The 19,439-nt window shown below is 33.5% G+C and overlaps 1 protein-coding gene across 4 annotated transcripts in view; it reads right to left on the reverse strand.

The window, feature by feature from the left end:
* LOC132723114 (phosphatidylinositol 4-phosphate 3-kinase C2 domain-containing subunit beta-like) overlaps window positions 1-18,381 on the reverse strand; it is a 60,298-nt gene extending 41,917 nt beyond the window's left edge. For all 4 annotated transcript variants that reach the window (XM_060707783.1, XM_060707782.1, XM_060707781.1 and 1 more), the window contains exons 1-10: window positions 18,283-18,381; window positions 16,773-16,863; window positions 15,160-15,514; window positions 12,552-13,368; window positions 12,084-12,157; window positions 11,552-11,700; window positions 9,903-10,041; window positions 9,258-9,369; window positions 1,965-2,029; window positions 1,288-1,357 (exon numbers count right to left, since the gene is read on the reverse strand). In XM_060707783.1, coding sequence (XP_060563766.1) covers window positions 1,288-1,357; window positions 1,965-2,029; window positions 9,258-9,369; window positions 9,903-10,041; window positions 11,552-11,700; window positions 12,084-12,157; window positions 12,552-13,368; window positions 15,160-15,514; window positions 16,773-16,845 — 1,854 coding nt within the window. In that variant the 5' untranslated portion in view covers window positions 16,846-16,863; window positions 18,283-18,381. The remainder of the gene's footprint in view (window positions 1-1,287; window positions 1,358-1,964; window positions 2,030-9,257; window positions 9,370-9,902; window positions 10,042-11,551; window positions 11,701-12,083; window positions 12,158-12,551; window positions 13,369-15,159; window positions 15,515-16,772; window positions 16,864-18,282) is intronic.
* Window positions 18,382-19,439: the final 1,058 nt, after the last annotated feature.

Below are 19,439 nucleotides of genomic sequence, written 5' to 3' on the forward strand. Positions count from 1 at the left end.
TTTTCTTCAATTACTATTTCAACACTTAAGCCAAATGCCAGGGTTAGTATGATAGCCCCATTACATTAGAGCTATACTGTATTTGTATTGTATTAACAAATCATAATGAGATTCCACATAGAGAGAGATTTATTTTGGCATAATGTACAATAATGATTATACATTACACATGGAGTGAGACATAACACAAGCATGAGCACATAAACCATGACATGCACATCAACACCAGGGATAACACAACAAGAGCTGTCAGTAGGACAGCAACGCTCGACTATTCTTAGTGCTTGATAGTAAAAAAAAATGCTTGATATAGTTACCTCCTCCTGTTTACAGGTTGGGGTCCAAAAAGGGGCATAATTCTGTCAAAATGCTTGATAGAGTTACCTCCTCCTGTCTACAGGTTGGGGTCATGATGGTGAACAAGTGTGCAAAGTTTCAAAGCCAGATGTCAATGGACTTTGAAAATATTTGAACTATTACAAAAACTTTAACGTAAATTCTAAGTCCAAAAAGGGGCATAATTCTGTCAAAATGCTTGATAGAGTTACCTCCTCTTGTCTACAGGTTGGGGTCATGATGGTGAACAAGTGTGCAAAGTTTCAAAGCCATATGTCAATGGACTTTGAAAATATTTGAACTATTACAAAAACTTTAACATAAGTGGTTACGCGGACGCCGACGCGGACGCCGACACTCGGGGTATTACAATAGCTCTACTTATTCTTATCGAATAGTCGAGCTAAAAATGGGAAAACAGGGTAAGCACTAAGAGTAACCCATATATGAGATAATTTTAGTATATAAGAATATATTTTAGTTTGTGTTTGAAGCTATAAGCTTATTGAAACACTCTTGAATCTGTTCCTGAAACCAATCTTTTAGTACAAAGCAATGAATGTTAAGTTTCTTGCTCAAGGAAACAACAGCTTGCCCCTGACACGGTTTGAACCAACACAGTCAGCAATCCTTAGATTACTTGTCCGATGTGTTAACCACTCGGCCATGATGACACGGAGATCATTTTAAAAGTAAAGGTGGTAAAAATGTGACTTTATACAATGTACATTGTACAGTTTTAGCACAGAAAGCAAAATTTTGAACTCTGAAGTATATCTCATACACTCAAAACAAGCACCATTTGCAAATAAAACTCAACTCTCTATATTTGCAAGTGCATATTTCTTTCATTTTTCTGTCAGTAAACTGCATAAAAAACTGCCATGTAATCAATCAAAACTAATTACGCTGAATTTTCAGTGTAATTACAGTCTTGCAAGTAAATCTTACCTTTAAAACAAGGTCTGAAACTTTTTCCACTTCCTTGTAAAATATGTCCATCAGAATTTCTAAAGAATCTCTGTAAAAAAAAGTAAAATTAGAAATAAAATGAGAAAAAATTGGGAATTCTCATGTCCTGTTTATAGCCTATTACTGAAAGCAAGGCCTGACTACAAGTCTTGGAATTAGCAGTGAATACTTGTAAGGTCATTCATTTAACAGGGCTTGTTATTAAAATGACATGTAGGAATATTCTAAGTTTAAAAGGGGCAATAACTCTTTCAAATGCCATGATAAAGTTATTGGTCATGATCCATGACATTGCATTATGACCCCTCTAGATAAATTTGCAGATTAATTTGAATACTTTCAATGGTTAATAAGAAATATATATGTACTCTTAAAGGAGCTCAACTGAGATAAAAAGAATAATAACATAAAATTGGAAATTCTTACATTGCATTAAATGAAGCACCTGAAATGGTAAAGTCTATGAAAAACAATATAGAAATATATTAAAAATTCAATTGAAAATCAATTTTTTGTGCAAAATTCTTAGCCTTATTCTTATCATGTCAAAAAAAACCTCAGTGGAGTCCCTTTAAACCTTCACAATAATTACATGAATACACTAGCTGTAGTACGTAGTAACATAGTCATACTAAAACTCATTTTTATGAGCATACCTTGTAACCTCTGTATCTTTAACATGGTCCTGTGGGAAATACAACTGCTGATTGTCATCATCAACCTAAAATGCCAACAAAATACAAGTTCCACAACACAATAGTAACTTACTACAAAACATTGGTCACAAGGCCTACAAACATTCTCCAGGTCATGTGACAATCTTCAATCTTTACTATAGTAATTTAATATACATGCATTTCAGCAAGATACAGTCAAACTTGTGAATAAAGGCCACCTAAGGAAAAGACCATACATGGCCTTTATAGACAAGTGGGCTTTATTCAGGTTTTACTCTATTGTATTGGTTTGTTAAAGAGTGGTCTTAATTTACAGGGTGGTCTTTATTCTGAAGTGGTCTTTAAATCAGGTTTGACTGTAGTAATGAAAGCTGAAACATTATTTAAGTGAGTTGTGGGGCCATTAATTAGCAAGATTACCTCAATAGCAGAGCATTGAGTTTGTAATACAGGGGTTTGTGGTTTAATCCTCAGGCGATGCGAGATATCTCTGTGACATTTGATACAGACATTGTGTCTTATGTGCTGATAATGTGTGATAAGTAGTCATTCACTTGAGAAGAAATAGGCAATTACTAGTTAGTTATCCAGGGAAGCAGGTTGCCATGTATTATCATCCCAGTACAGCAATTCGATAGCCAATCAGCCAATTTGCAGGTGTGGTGACCCTTGACCTTTCATTAACTAACTCCTGTCAAAAGGAGTCATCATCTACTCATTACCTAACAGTTACCACAACACCAAATCGACAAATTCAGACCAAAGCGTTCACTTCACAAAGTAATTGGTTGCACAAGATTTCTTTGCTTTAGGCCATGATGACCTTGACCTTTGATCAATTGACCTTGACTTCAATAATGGCCATTCATAGGTCGAAACAAACCTCTGCATTGAATCACAGGAATGTAGGTTAAAGTGTCTCTAGTTGTCCATCGAATAAGTTATGATCTATGGACAGAACCACAAATACTGTCAACTAGAACTCCGCGAGTCGGATGTGTCGCCTTGTGAACAATATAGTTTAGGAGAAATGGCCACGACAAAAATGAAATTTGAAAATCAACAAAGGGCAATAACTCAAACAAGAGGGCCATGATGGCCCTGAGGTCGCTCACCTGTATATAGGCCCCCCCAACCCCCACCCCACCCCCCCCAACGTTGGAGGGCCAATTTAACCCAAGGGCTTTTATTTGCACAAACTTGGTAGACACCCATAAGAAGATGTTTCATGCTAAACATCTAAGCTCTAGCTCATTGGGCTTTTTAAAAGAAGATTTTTTTTAAGTTTTTACTATACACATATAGTTAAAAACAATGACACCCCTGGGGCCGGGCCAATTTTGACCCCAGGGCTTTTATTTGAACAAACTTTGTAGACACTTACTAGAAGATGTTTCATGCTTAATATCTAAACTCTAGCTATTTGGATTTTTTCAAAGAAGATTTTAAGTTTTTGCTATACACATATAAAGAAAATCAATGACCCCCGGGGCGGGGCCAATTTTGACCCCAGGTCTTTTATTTGAACAAACTTTGTAGACACTCACTAAAAGATGTTTCATGCTTAATATCTTAACTCTAGCTATTTGGGTTTTCTCAAAGAAGATTTTTTAAGTTTTTGCTATACACATATAAGGAAAATCAATGACCCCCGGGGCGGTGCCAATTTTGACCCCAGGGCTTTTATTTGAACAAACTTGGTAGACACCTATTAGAACATGTTTGATGCTAAATATCTTAGCCATAGCTCTTTGAGTTCTTTAAAAGAAGATTTTTTAAGTTTTTACTATATGCATATAGGGAAAATCAATGACCCCCCGGGGCGGGGCCAATTTTGACCCCAGGGCTTTTATTTGAACAAACTTGGTAGACACTTATTAGAACATGTTTCATGCTAAATATCTTAGCTCTAACTCTTTTGGTTCTTTAAAAGAAGATTTTTTAAGTTTTTACTATATGCATATAGGGAAAATCAATGACCCCCCGGGGCGGGGCCAATTTTGACCCCAGGGCTTTTATTTGAACAAACTTGGTAGACACTTATTAGAACATGTTTCATGCTAAATATCTTAGCTCTAACTCTTTTGGTTCTTTAAAAGATTTTTTTTTAAGTTTTTACTATATGCATATAGGGAAAATCAATGACCCCCGGGGCGTGGCCAATTTTGACCCCAGGGCTTTTATTTGAACAAACTTGGTAGACACCCATTAGAACATGTTTGATGCTCAATATCTTAGCCATAGCTCTTTAAGTTCTTTAAAAGAAGATTTTTTAAGTTTTTACTATATGCATATAGGGAAAATCAATGACCCCCCGGGGCGGGGCCAATTTTGACCCCAGGGCTTTTATTTGAACAAACTTGGTAGACACCCATTAGAACATGTTTCATGCTAAATATCTTAGCTCTAACTCTTTTGGTTCTTTAAAAGAAGATTTTTTAAGTTTTTACTATATGCATATAGGGAAAATCAATGACCCCCCGGGGCGGGGCCAATTTTGACCCCAGGGCTTTTATTTGAACAAACTTGATAGACACTTATTAGAACATGTTTCATGCTAAATATCTTAGCCATAGCTCTTTGAGTTCTTTAAAAGAAGATTTTTTAAGTTTTTACGATATGCATATTGGGAAAATCAATGACCCCCAGGGCGGGGCCAATTTTGACCCCAGGGCTTTTATTTGAACAAACTTGGTAGACACTTATTAGAACATGTTTCATGCTAAATATCTTAGCTCTAACTCTTTTGGTTCTTTAAAAGAAGATTTTTTAAGTTTTTACTATATGCATATAGGGAAAATCAATGACCCCCCGGGGCGGGGCCAATTTTGACCCCAGGGCTTTTATTTGAACAAACTTGATAGACACTTATTAGAACATGTTTCATGCTAAATATCTTAGCTCTAACTCTTTTGGTTCTTTAAAAGAAGATTTTTTAAGTTTTTACTATATGCATATAGGGAAAATCAATGACCCCCGGGGCGTGGCCAATTTTGACCCCAGGGCTTTTATTTGAACAAACTTGGTAGACACCCATTAGAACATGTTTGATGCTCAATATCTTAGCCATAGCTCTTTAAGTTCTTTAAAAGAAGATTTTTTAAGTTTTTACTATATGCATATAGGGAAAATCAATGACCCCCCGGGGCGGGGCCAATTTTGACCCCAGGGCTTTTATTTGAACAAACTTGGTAGACACCCATTAGAACATGTTTCATGCGAAATATCTTAGCTCTAACTCTTTTGGTTCTTTAAAAGAAGATTTTTTAAGTTTTTACTATATGCATATAGGGAAAATCAATGACCCCCCGGGGCGGGGCCAATTTTGACCCCAGGGCTTTTATTTGAACAAACTTGATAGACACTTATTAGAACATGTTTCATGCTAAATATCTTAGCTCTAACTCTTTTGGTTCTTTAAAAGAAGATTTTTTAAGTTTTTACTATATGCATATAGGGAAAATCAATGACCCCCTGGGCGTGGCCAATTTTGACCCCAGGGCTTTTATTTGAACAAACTTGGTAGACACCCATTAGAACATGTTTGATGCTCAATATCTTAGCCATAGCTCTTTAAGTTCTTTAAAAGAAGATTTTTTAAGTTTTTACTATATGCATATAGGGAAAATCAATGACCCCCCGGGGCGGGCCAATTTTGACCCCAGGGCTTTTATTTGAACAAACTTGGTAGACACCCATTAGAACATGTTTCATGCGAAATATCTTAGCTCTAGCTCTTTGGGTTCTTTAAAAGAAGATTTTTTAAGTTTTTACTATATGCATATATTGAAAATCAATGACCCCCCAGGGCGGGGCCAATTTTGACCCCAGGGCTTTTATTTGAACAAACTTGGTAGACACTCACTAGAAGATGTTTCATGCCAAATATCTAAGCTCTAGCTCTTATGGTTTTTTAAAAGAAGATATTTAAAGTTTTTTCTTTCGGTTGCCATGGCAACCAGAGTTCTGCATGGAATTAAATTCTTTGAACAATTTTTAAAGGTGACCACCAAAGGAACATTCCTGTGAAGTTTGGATGAAATTGGCTTAGTGGTTTATGAGGAGATGTAATTTAAAGTAAAAGTTTACGGACGGATGCCAGACGAAAAGCGATCACAAAAGCTCACCCTGTCACTTTGTGACAGGTGAGCTAAAAATAAGAAATGCAGAGAAGCAGTCTCTGTGCACTGCACTTCTTATCTATAAGATCTATCATCCTATTAAGTTTCAAGTCTAAAGCTTTTGTAATTTAGGAGAAATGGCCCGGACAAAAATAAAGTATGAAAATTAACAAAGGGCAATAACTCAAAAAATAAGAAATGCAGAGTACCCGTTCTTGTGCACTGCACTTCTTCTTAATGAGATCTATCATCCTTTGAAGTTTCAAGTCCATAGCTTTTATACTTTAGGAGAAATGGCCCGGACAAAAATAAAGTATAAAAATTAACAAAGGGCAATAACTCAAAAAATAAGAAATTCAGAGTACCAGTTCTTGTGCACTGCACTTCTTCTTAATGAGATTTATCATCCTATGAAGTTTCATGTCCATAGCTTTTACACTTTAGGAGAAATGGCCCGGACAAAAATAAAGTATGAAAATTAACAAAGGGCAATAACTCAAAAAATATGAAATGCAGAGTACCAGTTCTTGTGCACTGCACTTCTTCTTAATGAGATCTATCATCCTATGAAGTTTCAAGTCCATAGCTTTTATAGTTGAAGAGAAATGGCCCGGACAAAAATAAAGTACGAAAATTAACAAAGGGCAATAACTCAAAACAAGCAACGCTCGACTATTCTTAGTGCTTGATAGTAAAAAAAATACTTGATACAGTTATCACCTCCTGTTTACAGGTTGGGGTCATGATGGTGAACAAGTGTGCAAAGTTTCAAAGCCATATGTCAAAGGACTTTGAAAATATTTGAACTATTACAAAAACTTTAACGTAAATTCTAAGTCGAAAAAGGGGCATAATTCTGTCAAAATGCTTGATAGAGTTACCTCCTCTGTCTACAGGTTGGGGTCATGATGGTGAACAAGTGTGCAAAGTTTCAAAGCCATATGTCAATGGACTTTGAAAATATTTGAACTATTACAAAAACTTTAACGTAAATTCTAAGTCGAAAAAGGGGCACAATTCTGTCAAAATGCTTGATAGAGTTACCTCCTCCTGTCTACAGGTTGGGGTCATGATGGTGAACAAGTGTGCAAAGTTTCAAAGCCATATGTCAATGGACTTTGAAAATATTTAAACTATTACAAAAACTTTAACCGACGCAGACGCCGACGCCGACGCTCGGGTGACTACAATAGCTCTACTTTTTCTTATCGAATAGTCAAGCTAAAAAAGAAGTGCAGAGTACCCGTTCTTGTGCACTGCACTTCGGGTCATTATAAGAAGCATGCATACCAAGTTTGAAGTCAATCCAACTGATAATGACTGACTTATGCTCCGGACAAGCTTTAGGGGACGCCGACAACGCCGACGACAACGACGCCGCCGACAAAAGTAACCCCTATATGTCGCCTTTTTCAAGGGGACACAAAAAACCAATGCACTATCTTAACAGGTAGTTACCAATACAAGAGCTGTCGGTAGGACAGCATGCTCGACTATTCTAAGTGTTTGATATTAAAAGAGCCTTGATAATGTAACATTTTCTAAATTAACAAAAGGGCCAAATTTTTCTTTAAATCCATGTTATGGCTATAGGTCTTTGGGAGAGTCCTATTATGCTCTCAAAGAAGTGCATAAAATTTCAACTTGTTTCAAAGCGAGATGTCAATGGAATAGGAAAATATCTGAGGTGGTATGCAACTTGAACGTAAATTCTTAGTCAGTAATTAGCATTATTATACTCACCCTTGTGACAATTTTTGAATAGTCAAGCCAATACTGACTATCCAAAAATTGTCACAAGGGTGTTTTATTGAGTATAATAATGCTAATTACCTATGAATACATAAAATTGACTGAAAAAGGTACAATTTTAGGCTTGTTATTAAGATGTTTTATCAAGTAAATCACTGCTTTATTATTATGAATGCATAAAAATGTCCCAAAAAGGCACAAACTCTTCAGTAGTTATGGACATAACAGCTTACAAGCAAAACTTTACCAGGAATTTATAAGTTGAAAAAGGGGAGAAAAATCAGCCTAAATGCAAGATAGAATTATGGATCTTGGTCAGTGACCTACAATTATGATTCTTAATGCATATGTGAAGTTTTAAATAAATATCTTTAATAGCTATTGAGATATGTAAAACTTGCATGTAAACATAAACCAAGAGACTAAGTAGAAAAGGGGAGATGAATCAGCCTTAATGCGAGTAGAGTTATGGAACTTGGTCAGTGACATACAACAATTATGACCCTCCAATTATGACCCTAAGTACATGTGTAAAGTTTCAAGTAAATATCTTTGAAGACCTTTAACCTTTAAACAAAATTTCTAACTTTCAAAACAAATAATTCTGCAAATATTGCAGGCAAAGTTATGCGATTTTGCAAACTGATAAACATTGTTACTATAAATAAGTATTGTAAGGTTAAATTGAAAATCTCAAGCAATAATTGAGATATTTGACTTAACAAAAACCTTTAACCAAAATTTCTAAGTTAAAAGGGGCATAATTCTGTCAATATTCTAGGTAGAGTTATCCAACTTGTCAATCTCATGTACATTGTTACTATAAATAAGTATTGTAAGTTTCAATTGAATATCTCAAGCAATAATTGAGATATTTGACTTTACAAAAAACTTTTACCAAAATTTCTAAGTTAAAAAGGGGCATAATTCTGTCAATATTGTAGGCAGAGTTATCCAACTTGTCAATCTGATGAACATTGTTACTATAAATAAGTATTGCAAGTTTCAATTGAATATCTCAAGCAATAATTGAGATATTTGACTTTACAAAAAACTTTAACCAAAATTTCTAAGTTAAAAAGGGGCATAATTCTGTCAATATTGTAGGTAGAGTTATCCAACTTGTCAATCTGATGTACATTGTTACTATAAATAAGTATTGTAAGTTTCAATTGAATATCTCAAGCAATAATTGAGATATTTGAATTTACAAAAAACTTTAACCAACGCAGACGCCGACGCGGACGCCGACGCCGGGGCGACTACAATAGCTCTCATATTCTTCGAATAGTCGAGCTAAAAATAAATCAAATACTGACTTTACTTTTTTTATAATTCTAATTTTTGCCAAGGATAACTCCTTCAGTCTAAATGCATTAATATTCTGTCAAAAACTTACTGTTCTAAGAAAAGGCAAGGCAACATCTTGGCGTCTCATGATTCGAAAACACAAATCCTGATCCATCTTTAAACTGTCATGTGTGTAGCTGTACTTGGACAGCGGGAACTCACTGAATATACATATACAAATATCTTATGTTAACTCTTAGCCTTCTGGCAACAACAGATTTCAACCATGCGACAAGAGCAGACCAAGAGCATGGTCTAAACTTTTCGCCATTCAGTCACTACATATTTTAAACTTTTTTCCTAAAAATGATGAATGGTTTTGTCCACACTGAAAGATTGCCAAGTCTATTTAAGATAATTAGCATAGTTAGGGCTAAAGGAAATACTGTTGCAGCAACTGTATCAAGAAAAAAAAAATGTTTTTGTCTTAACAGATACAATAGGCATTTCATATTTATATAATTATAATTCACAACTCAAAAATACATGATTGTATAACAATCTGAAATTTTGTATGCAATAAATTTTCTATGCAATAATAATATAGTTCACATTACATTCAAATGCAACATTACAAATAAATATCATTTCCATAAAGTTACCCATTAAAATTTCAAGCATACTTCTACAAAAACTGAAAGAAAATGATCAAAATAATGATAAAATGATAAAACAGTTAATGTTAAAATCTTACTTCAGGAGATACTCCGACCGATCGTTGACTTTGAGGATAAAATCCACGGATTTTAGAGACTCTATCATGTGACTTGGCATAGAACCAGTCAAGCGGCTGTACAGTACATGATTTATAATATGCTCTACCAGACTGTGTACTGAAATACAAAAATAAATCAAAGATATTTTTATTAGAAGATTGTGTACTGAAATACAAAAATAAAACAAAGATATTTTTATTAGAAGATTGTGTACTGAAATACAAAAATAAAACAAAGATATTTTTATTAGAAGACTGTGTACTGAAATACAAAAATAAAACAAAGCTATTTTTATTAGAAGATTGTGTACTGAAATACAAAAATAAAACAAAGATATTTTTATTAGAAGACTGTGTACTGAAATACAAAAATAAATCAAAGATATTTTTATTAGAAGACTGTGTACTGAAATACAAAAATAAATCAAAGATATTTTTATTAGAAGACTGTGTACTGAAATACAAAAATAAAACAAAGCTATTTTTATTAGAAGATTGTGTACTGAAATACAAAAATAAAACAAAGATATTTTTATTAGAAGACTGTGTACTGAAATACAAAAATAAATCAAAGATATTTTTATTAGAAGACTGTGTACTGAAATACAAAAATAAATCAAAGATATTTTTATTAGAAGACTGTGTACTGAAATACAAAAATAAAACAAAGCTATTTTTATTAGAAGATTGTGTACTGAAATACAAAAATAAAACAAAGATATTTTTATTACCAGACTGTGTACTGAAATACAAAAAAAAAAAAGCTATTTTTCTTATTCTTTTTTTTTTGCCGCATCAACATTGTTATAGATCATAATGTGACTTCTGAGCTCTACTTAAGATGCCCCTCTGTGCGTTATTTCAGACTTATTATTTCCTAACTGCTACATGTAATTGTCAAATAAGATTTAAAGCAGCATATCTCCAGATTCATATTAATTTTCATGAAAATTTTGAAAATATATTAAAAAGTAAAATAATACAAGCTTTAACATTATATATGCCTCTTCATACACTATTTAATCATATAAATCTAGTACATTAGTAAAACTAACAACATTCTGTAAGGAAGCTATATTGATTTCCTAACTTTAAGGAATTCTAGGTTCCAGCATGATACAAACCCACAGGGATGAAAAACAATAATCTTTTCCAAAAGTGAAACTTCACATTATATTTAACCTCTGAAGAGCAACCACCTCTTTACAACAACATTTTCATCTTATCCCCAAAGTAACACTTCACATTATATTTAACCTCTTTACAACAACTGTGTAACTTTTCTCCAAAGTGAAACTTCACATTACATTTAACCTCTGTAAAGCAACCACCTCTTTACAACAACATTATCATCTTTTTCCCAAAGTGAAATTTCACATTATATTTAACCTCTGATGAGCAATCACCAGTTTACAACAACATTATCATCTTTTCCCCAAAGTAACACTTCACATTATATTTAACCTCTGTAGAACAACCACCTCTTTACAACAATATTATCATCTTTTCCCCAAAGTAAAATTTCACATTATATTTAACCTCTGTAGAACAACCACCTCTTTACAACAACCAAAATCTTTGTCTCCCAAAGGGTGGTTGCTCTTCAGAGGTTGTACTATAATTCTCACCATCACTCGTAAACGAGAAAGGCTCGGTGGCAAATTCTGAATGTACGACTATCTTCACGGACATGGGATCCTGTTGTTTATTGCACATTGGACTGACTATAAAGCCAAGGTTTGTCCTCTCATCTGTCGATTTATACTCCTTCTTCAACCTAAAAGAGAAAAATAAATGAGCCGCGCCATGACAAAAACCAACATAGTGTGTTTGCGACCAGCATGTGTCCAGACCAGCTTGCGTATCCATGCTGTCTGATCAGGATCCATGCTGTTCGCTTACAAACCCTATTATAAGTAGAGAAACTGATAGCAAACAGCATGGATCCTGATCAGACTGCGCGGATATATATATATTATATATATATAATGGACTGTGGTTTTTTATTTTATTATATTTGACTTTTTTTTTCGGGACTTATTTTCTATTTTTATATATATTTATACTCCTTCTTCCACCCTAAAAAATATATACAAGAGCTCTATGTATTCTTGTATATTCAAGCTAAAAATTATGCATAAAATATAACTAAGTACTTACTCTGCAACCATCTGACAAAAGGCATCGGACTCTTCATCTATATACAACTTCCTTCGCAACTTCTCGTGACCAACCTTCAAATAAACGCAAATATAAAATATTGTAACAACTTAGGTACTGTGCTTAACAACTGCCTTTTGCGTTAAAATTCAAGTAGCTCATTTCATTCATTCATTGTTGACTACATTTTTATTTCCGTAAAAAAAATTGGCAACTATATATCTTATACCTCCTTATAAGTATTTCAAGACAATCAGTGAAGTTTTTGAAGAGTAGAAGACGTATTCTGAGTTGTTTTTTTTTTTTTAGAAAAAAGTGAGAGAGATGATATAGTGTTGATAACACTTTTAGTAAAATTTAAGGGAAATCTTAAAAGCAAACTGATAAAACTGAAGTGAAGCAACTCTTTGGCAATAAAAAATATAAAAAGCCCTGAAAAAAGAAAAAATATTGTATAAATCTAGGTACCTTGCTTTCATCCAATGCTTGTTCTGCAGCAGACGGCATAAAGTCGTCTGCCCTTGATTGAACAAATTTGTCTGGTAAATCTGTATTATCTGATCGACCAAACTCAAAATCTGATTCATCGAAAGTTACCCAATCATTTCGATCCGTGCTAATGACTGTCTCTTCGGGTGGTTTGGCAAAAAAGTAATTTGAAGAAGCTAGTGAACTCGGTGTAGAAACTGACATTGTTCGCCCTCGTTTGTGTAATGGATCGAAATATTCCAAAGAAAAGTACTCATTCTCCTCTGAAGTCAAAACACCTTCAAAACCTAACTGTATTAAATCACTATTGTTTCTCCTGTGAGTTTTTACTGATTTTTCACTCCCCGCAGTTTGCTGGTCATTTTGATTGAAGAAGTCTGATTCAGACCATGGATCAGAATCGGCGTCTGGCACCATATTAAAGCCGTCCGTAACATTTTCCTCATTTGTCCCGACAGATATATTTCGATTCAAACTGGCAGAGTTTACAGCACCTGTACTTATGCCAGCACTGGTTGGAAACATATTTCCAGAATACCCGGCATAAAAATTAGGATTCTGGACAGGAAACTGGTTCCCCAAGTTGTAGCCCATGTAATTACCAGCCCCTGGTTGTGTATAAGGACCAGGTATTGGAGTTGTTGGTACAGAAGTGGAACCAGTCGTAAAACCACCCGCAGCCATTTGTGATAAAGCCGGGTCCCAGCCATAAGGGGAAGGCATAGAGTTTCGATTTGAAACTGGCAAATTTCTGTTATTCCATTCTGAACCTGCCTGAGGCGTCTGCTTCAATTCTCTGTAATAACAATAACAATATAATGATAAAGGACTGTGCTCAATTGTTCTCAGAAATTAATAGTATAAAAAGAGCCATGGAGGAATTAACAGCCAGACAAATTTTATTGAAAAGACATGAAAGGTTAATATGTTAAAAGTGACCTAGGAATTTTTTCAATTCACAAAGGGACATAATTCAGTCAAAATACATGAAAGAGTTATGGATCTTGGAGAGTGGACTTTTATCAAATTCCAAGGATTTTTTTATCAAGGATTTTGGGAACATCACTCATTCCAATGGAATTGGGAATTTCAACGATGTTTTGTTAAAAATTAGGAAAAAATGCATGACTGAAATTTTGAAGTGATTAAATAAATGCAAACAACCACACCATCTAGGATGGCATCTTCAAACATTTAAGCACTTAAAACATTTAAGCACTTTATTTCATGCTTTCCAGTGTTTTATTGTAATATATCAGATGATTATATTCTGATAAACCACTAGTGAAATTTATAAAATATAATTTTCACTGTAGCCGGACTATATCTGAATGCGGATGAAAAGAAAATCATAACTAAATGGAATAACAGGCAGAAATAAATGCCGTCATGCGTAAATTTTGCTTCTTTAGGAAAAGAAAGTCGATGTCACTATACATCATGTTGAAAATGTAACAAAATTAGAGAAATAAAACAGAACTATATTTCAAAATTGATGATGTGACGTCATGATATAATGACGTCACAAAGGAGAATGCGCGACGTTACGCGGCAAAATCAGTAAAAATTACTTAAAATCACTTAAAACGCATGAAATAAAAAGAAAATTTATTTGTTTTACATATAAGATTGAAATATATTTCATTCGTGAACACCAGCTATTATATTTTCACTCGTGGCTACGCCACTCGTGAAAATATTGCATCTGGTGTTCACTCAGTGAAATTATATTTCGATCTTACATGCAAAACAAACAAATATCCTCTATATAACAGTTTAGAAGCCCTTATTTTCAAATATTTTAGAATTTTTTATTCAATATTTTTATTTTGCAACTTTTAATTAGGAATTTTTTCCTGTGAAGTAGGAAAATAAAACACTTTTTTTTTCAAATTGGGAATATGACCGAATATAGGCTATAAAATAAGTAAAAATAATCGCTGAATCCTAATGATATGAATGAAATTTCTAGCAAGTACCAGCAGTTGTCTCAAATGACTGTAGTGAAAGATAATGCACTTTACTAAATTTACAAAGATCCTTACTAGAGTTACAGGCCTTGGACAGTGACTTTCAGTAATAATCTCAAAAACATGTGGAAAGTGGTTGATGAATGTAAAACTATACAAGAAATTACATGTAATGCTTTAGTTTAAACATATTTATTTAAGCTTGATTGCGAAACAAGTTCTTGCAACTTATTATCTTAATCACTTTTGGGTTTGTTGGAAACATGGTCATGTCCCAAGTAGGGCTAAAACCTATGATACCTGGGTTAAGAGGCAGACACCTTAACCACTGATGCCAACATCAACAATAGTAGGGTACCGTAGCCCAAAAAAAAGGCGTTAAAAGCAAACCTGAGTTATACATAAGTAATCATACACATCTGAAGACTTGTACCCATATAATATCATGTGTGACTTACATGAAAATCTATAATTTCAATGATCTTAAATGGTGCAACTCTAAACAAAATACAAAAATTCAAGTCTTTAAATAAGACGAACTTTAACTACAATCTCAACAAGTATATAGCAGATAGTTTTTACTTTCAGACAAGATTAGTTAGAAAAAAAAAACTCACCTAAAAGCTGAGCTTATGTCTGGATATATTTTAGGTCCACTACTATCAGTTTGTTTAGTCTCAACCGGATCTGAATTTCTTGCTGTAAAGTCCAATCCTTCAAGGTCACTAAAAAATGACCCCTGCGACCTATGACCTTGAGATGACTGCCCTGGCGGTGACAAGGATATTAATCTGGGATCAGAAGTGTTTGAACTAGGTGGTGGCATTGGTACTGACTGTGGCCTAGCATTTCCTGTATTTGACTGGTTCCAGCTATGTTCTGTATGAAACGAATGACTGGTTCTCATTCCAATATGGCTACCTGTCGGATATCCATCTAAACCTGCCCCATATGGCAAGCTCATTGTCTGACCTAGGTAAAGCAAGTTCAATTTAAATACATTGTCAAACAAAACAATAAATGTATATATGACACATCTGTATTGTATCATAATCAACAATATATCAACACTTCTCAGTACTAAATTCTGACCTTTGAACATAACATGAGACTTTGAGTTTTCAAAAATAAGGATGATTCAGGCCAAGCAGTTGAAATAAATCTGCAATATAGTGTTTAAAACTAACACAAAAATAAAAATTACTGAACATTTCAACATACATGTATGGCTGTATTTCTAAACTTTGTCTTTATCAAATCAAATTATAAAAAAAAAAAGAATTACATGTACATATTTAACAATAACAAGCAACAAGGAAGACAATGGTGTTACACTTTCTTTGTTTGTGTCATACATATATCAACATTTTTAAAGTCATATAGAGATTTTTCAGCTTTGCTAGGCCTTATATTACACAATCAGGAGTTTCATTATTACTAGTTTATAGCAAGGAAATTTTCCCTGAATTACTGCTACTTTGAGTAATTTTACTTTTACATTTCTTCAGAGTTAATTATAATAAACCCTCTCAATTTTACAAATGACCCATTTTCTTTACGACTTTCAAATACTACATGTATAATGAAACCATGGCATAACTGGCTAATTAGTACATGTACTAGTATACCCTACAATCTTCCATAAAGTAGACATAATAGGAATCTAACATTAATGACATTTTTGGCAACCTTAGCCAGATTTCAATCCACAATTTCATAACAGGCTTTGGCTTTGGTGATTTCAACTATTCAACTTTAACAGCAAACTAAGGAAATAATATATTTAATAAAAAGAGCTTTTCTGGGGCCGAAATTCAGTCCTGTTTATCTCTTTAAATTTTTTTTAAAGTACTTATTTCCACTTTATCATAACAAATGAACAGTTTTATCCACTTCTAAATTTCCCCCTTTTCCACAACACAATGATTTTTTCCATTACCAAAAGACCCTGCAGGTATTCCACTATAAATGCAGTATATAAACAGATAAGCCACACAAACACGAACATTCAGTAATTATTATTTATTGTTTGTTTTTCCTTTAAATGCAGAGCTTCTATTATAAAAGTTTGGGAGTCATTTATCCCTGATTTTCAAAATATAATGCTTTTCCTTCTTTCCTTACATAATAAGACTTCTAATGCCAGAAATTTTCAGTATCTGACTTCTTAATTTTGGAAATTAATGGAAGCCCTGAAATGCAAAATAAATCCTGAATATTTATTACATACCTGGACGCCCCATCCATGTTCTCGGGGGTACAGGAGGGGGAACTTCATTATTACTTCCTGAAGCACCATCCATTGTGACCAATTAACGAAGCTAAAAAAAGAAATATTCTATTTCATTATCTATGATCTTAATGCACATCAAGAATTTACAGAAGCTCATCTGAGGTCAAAATGGCTAAAAAACATAAAGTCTTTTACATAAATCAAGTGAAGCAATTATGCTCATAAAACCTAGTCTTGAATGAAGCCTTTATCCTGAAGATTTTTTTAATGACTCATTGGTAGCACATTCACAGGCATTGTGATTCTTAATTATTATATACCCAATTTAGCTTAGTATTCACTGATTCATGCATGGGCAAAGAACATTTTATTTCTTCTGAATGGAAATTAGCACATCCTATGTAGGAACAACCTGACAATTCCTTTTCAATACTACTAATATTTACATAAATCACAGCATAATCATTTGCAAGTTATTGAGCTGAAAAAGATAACAGGATGTAGGCACATTGACGTAATGTAAGTACAGACACCCCATTACAGTATGCTTGCCTCTTTCTAAGTGGAAGCATAAAAATTTAAATCACATACAAAAGAAATCCATCTTAAAATATGAATTTTCTTTAATCTAAGTAATTGTGCTCTAGTTGAGATAATGTGTTATTTTATGAACCTGTTGAAGATGTTAAATTTCATTGACTAAATCATGACGTTACGATCCATTACAATACCTGCCAAGCAATTTACATACAACAGCTCAGAACAGTTTACAATGTCCCCATCAAGGGATATGGCATGTATGTAAAAAAAATAACACAGACAGATCTCTTTCATAGTATGTGTGTATTGTGTGAGTAAACTTTACTAATTTAGCATATAGGAATTAGGATGGCCAATTTTTATGTCGAACAAGTAAAATTTACTTGTCAAATCATAAACAACAACTATTTAAACTTTTGAAATTAATTACAATTATGAGGCCAAAATGATGAAAAAGGATCCCTCGCATTTATGTTCTCTAAAAACAGTGTAGGTCAGTAAATTTTGAAGTGCCCTGGGATTTACGATTGTTACCAAGAAACACTATGATATATTCACCAGTTCTGGCTGGTACGTTTCAGGACCTTTCAGTATATAAGCAAACGGTTTTCGCAAAATAAATTCTAGAACCTTTTGAACACTCACTGTTCAAAGTGAGTGTCAGTCAAGTTGTCTTTTCTGCTAGAAATAAACTTTATTTTTTTCTCAATAACTTAACCAGTGTCATCTAAGCAACTATTCGTAAAAATTAATTTTCTTAGATTTTTTTTCTTTTCGCCTGTCATTTGAAAATAGGAAGTTATGAAGAAGAATACATTTTTTTAGACTCAACAGCATCTCATTTTCATTTTTGATAAACATCTGTATAAAATCGTAAATACTGTTTGACATTTTTCAACAATTAACGATGACGACTCCTGCATCGTTATCTTTTAATTAAGTATATACATCTGAAACTGATGTTTACCTTCCCTTTATTTAAAATAAACGGGGCGTGAATTTCCAAGCATTTTGTTTGTTTTTTGAGGCCATTGCTTCCGGGTAAGGTATAAATCGTCTCTCGTTTAGCACATCTTTATCGTCTTCGTTAAGCAAAAGATAACTTTGCCATATTTTATATTATCACATGAACAAAATATTTCCAAAAAATGTTTATAGTACTATGTTGATTAAATTTTTCATATCTGTGTAGAGAGCTATCCTAAATACGCAATAACTACTATCAGAGTATATCAAAATACGTGACATTCGTGCACATTTGATAGGTATATATGTACATTTATAGAAGACGCAATTTAGACTTTTATGTCTTCCCGGGCAAAACTAGAATGTTGCATCTTTTTCTAGAACTGCACACATCCAGATGAGCTAAAATATTTCAAGAAAATCAAACTTGAGAAAAATAGATCTACACTAAGTTTTGTTTGATTGTTGAATGTGTAAAGCACAATGCAGTTTCAAACTTTTCATGAAAATTAGCTTTAAATCTGGAGGCATATTGCTTATTAAGGCATTAAATTGTTTAAAGTATAGTAGGTTGTATATATAACAGATAAGACATTTTCATTTTCAAAGAAGCTGAGATAAATGTAGCAAGTACTTAAAAAATATATATACTGTAAAAAAATGTTGGTTCGTCCAAAAGGAACTTGAAATGCCGTAACAGGAAAATACAAGAGCTACATAGGAAAAAATATGTACCATTGGGATCGGAACCATTTTGCCTAGATGTATCCTTATTATTCAAATATTGATAGAAATAATGAAAAATACGCTCAAGCTATTAGCGGTAACCCAATATTTTATCGTAAAGAAATGTCATGTGGTCACCCTTCTGCCAAGCTTTACACCTATTTGTACCACTGAGCATTCACCCCTTACACAGCCTTACAATGTGCCCTTGCATAAGAAATATTTCATTTGCTCAAGATATATATAAAGAAAACGTTGTCTTTAGCAATACTGATTCTGGCGCAGGAACAAACTCCAACACCTAACTATAAAGCCCTACACGGGCCCGACGCATTGATTGGAAGTTCTTATGATTAAAAAAAATCGACAATAAGCATGTCTTGAAAGTAAGCTTGTCTAAAAAAACAGCATTTTCCTATTATCAAAGACAAC

This window comes from Ruditapes philippinarum, unplaced genomic scaffold (genome assembly GCF_026571515.1).
Source record: "Ruditapes philippinarum isolate M1 unplaced genomic scaffold, ASM2657151v2 ctg4537_1_1_1_1, whole genome shotgun sequence".
Classification (NCBI taxonomy): Eukaryota; Metazoa; Mollusca; class Bivalvia; order Venerida; family Veneridae; genus Ruditapes; species Ruditapes philippinarum.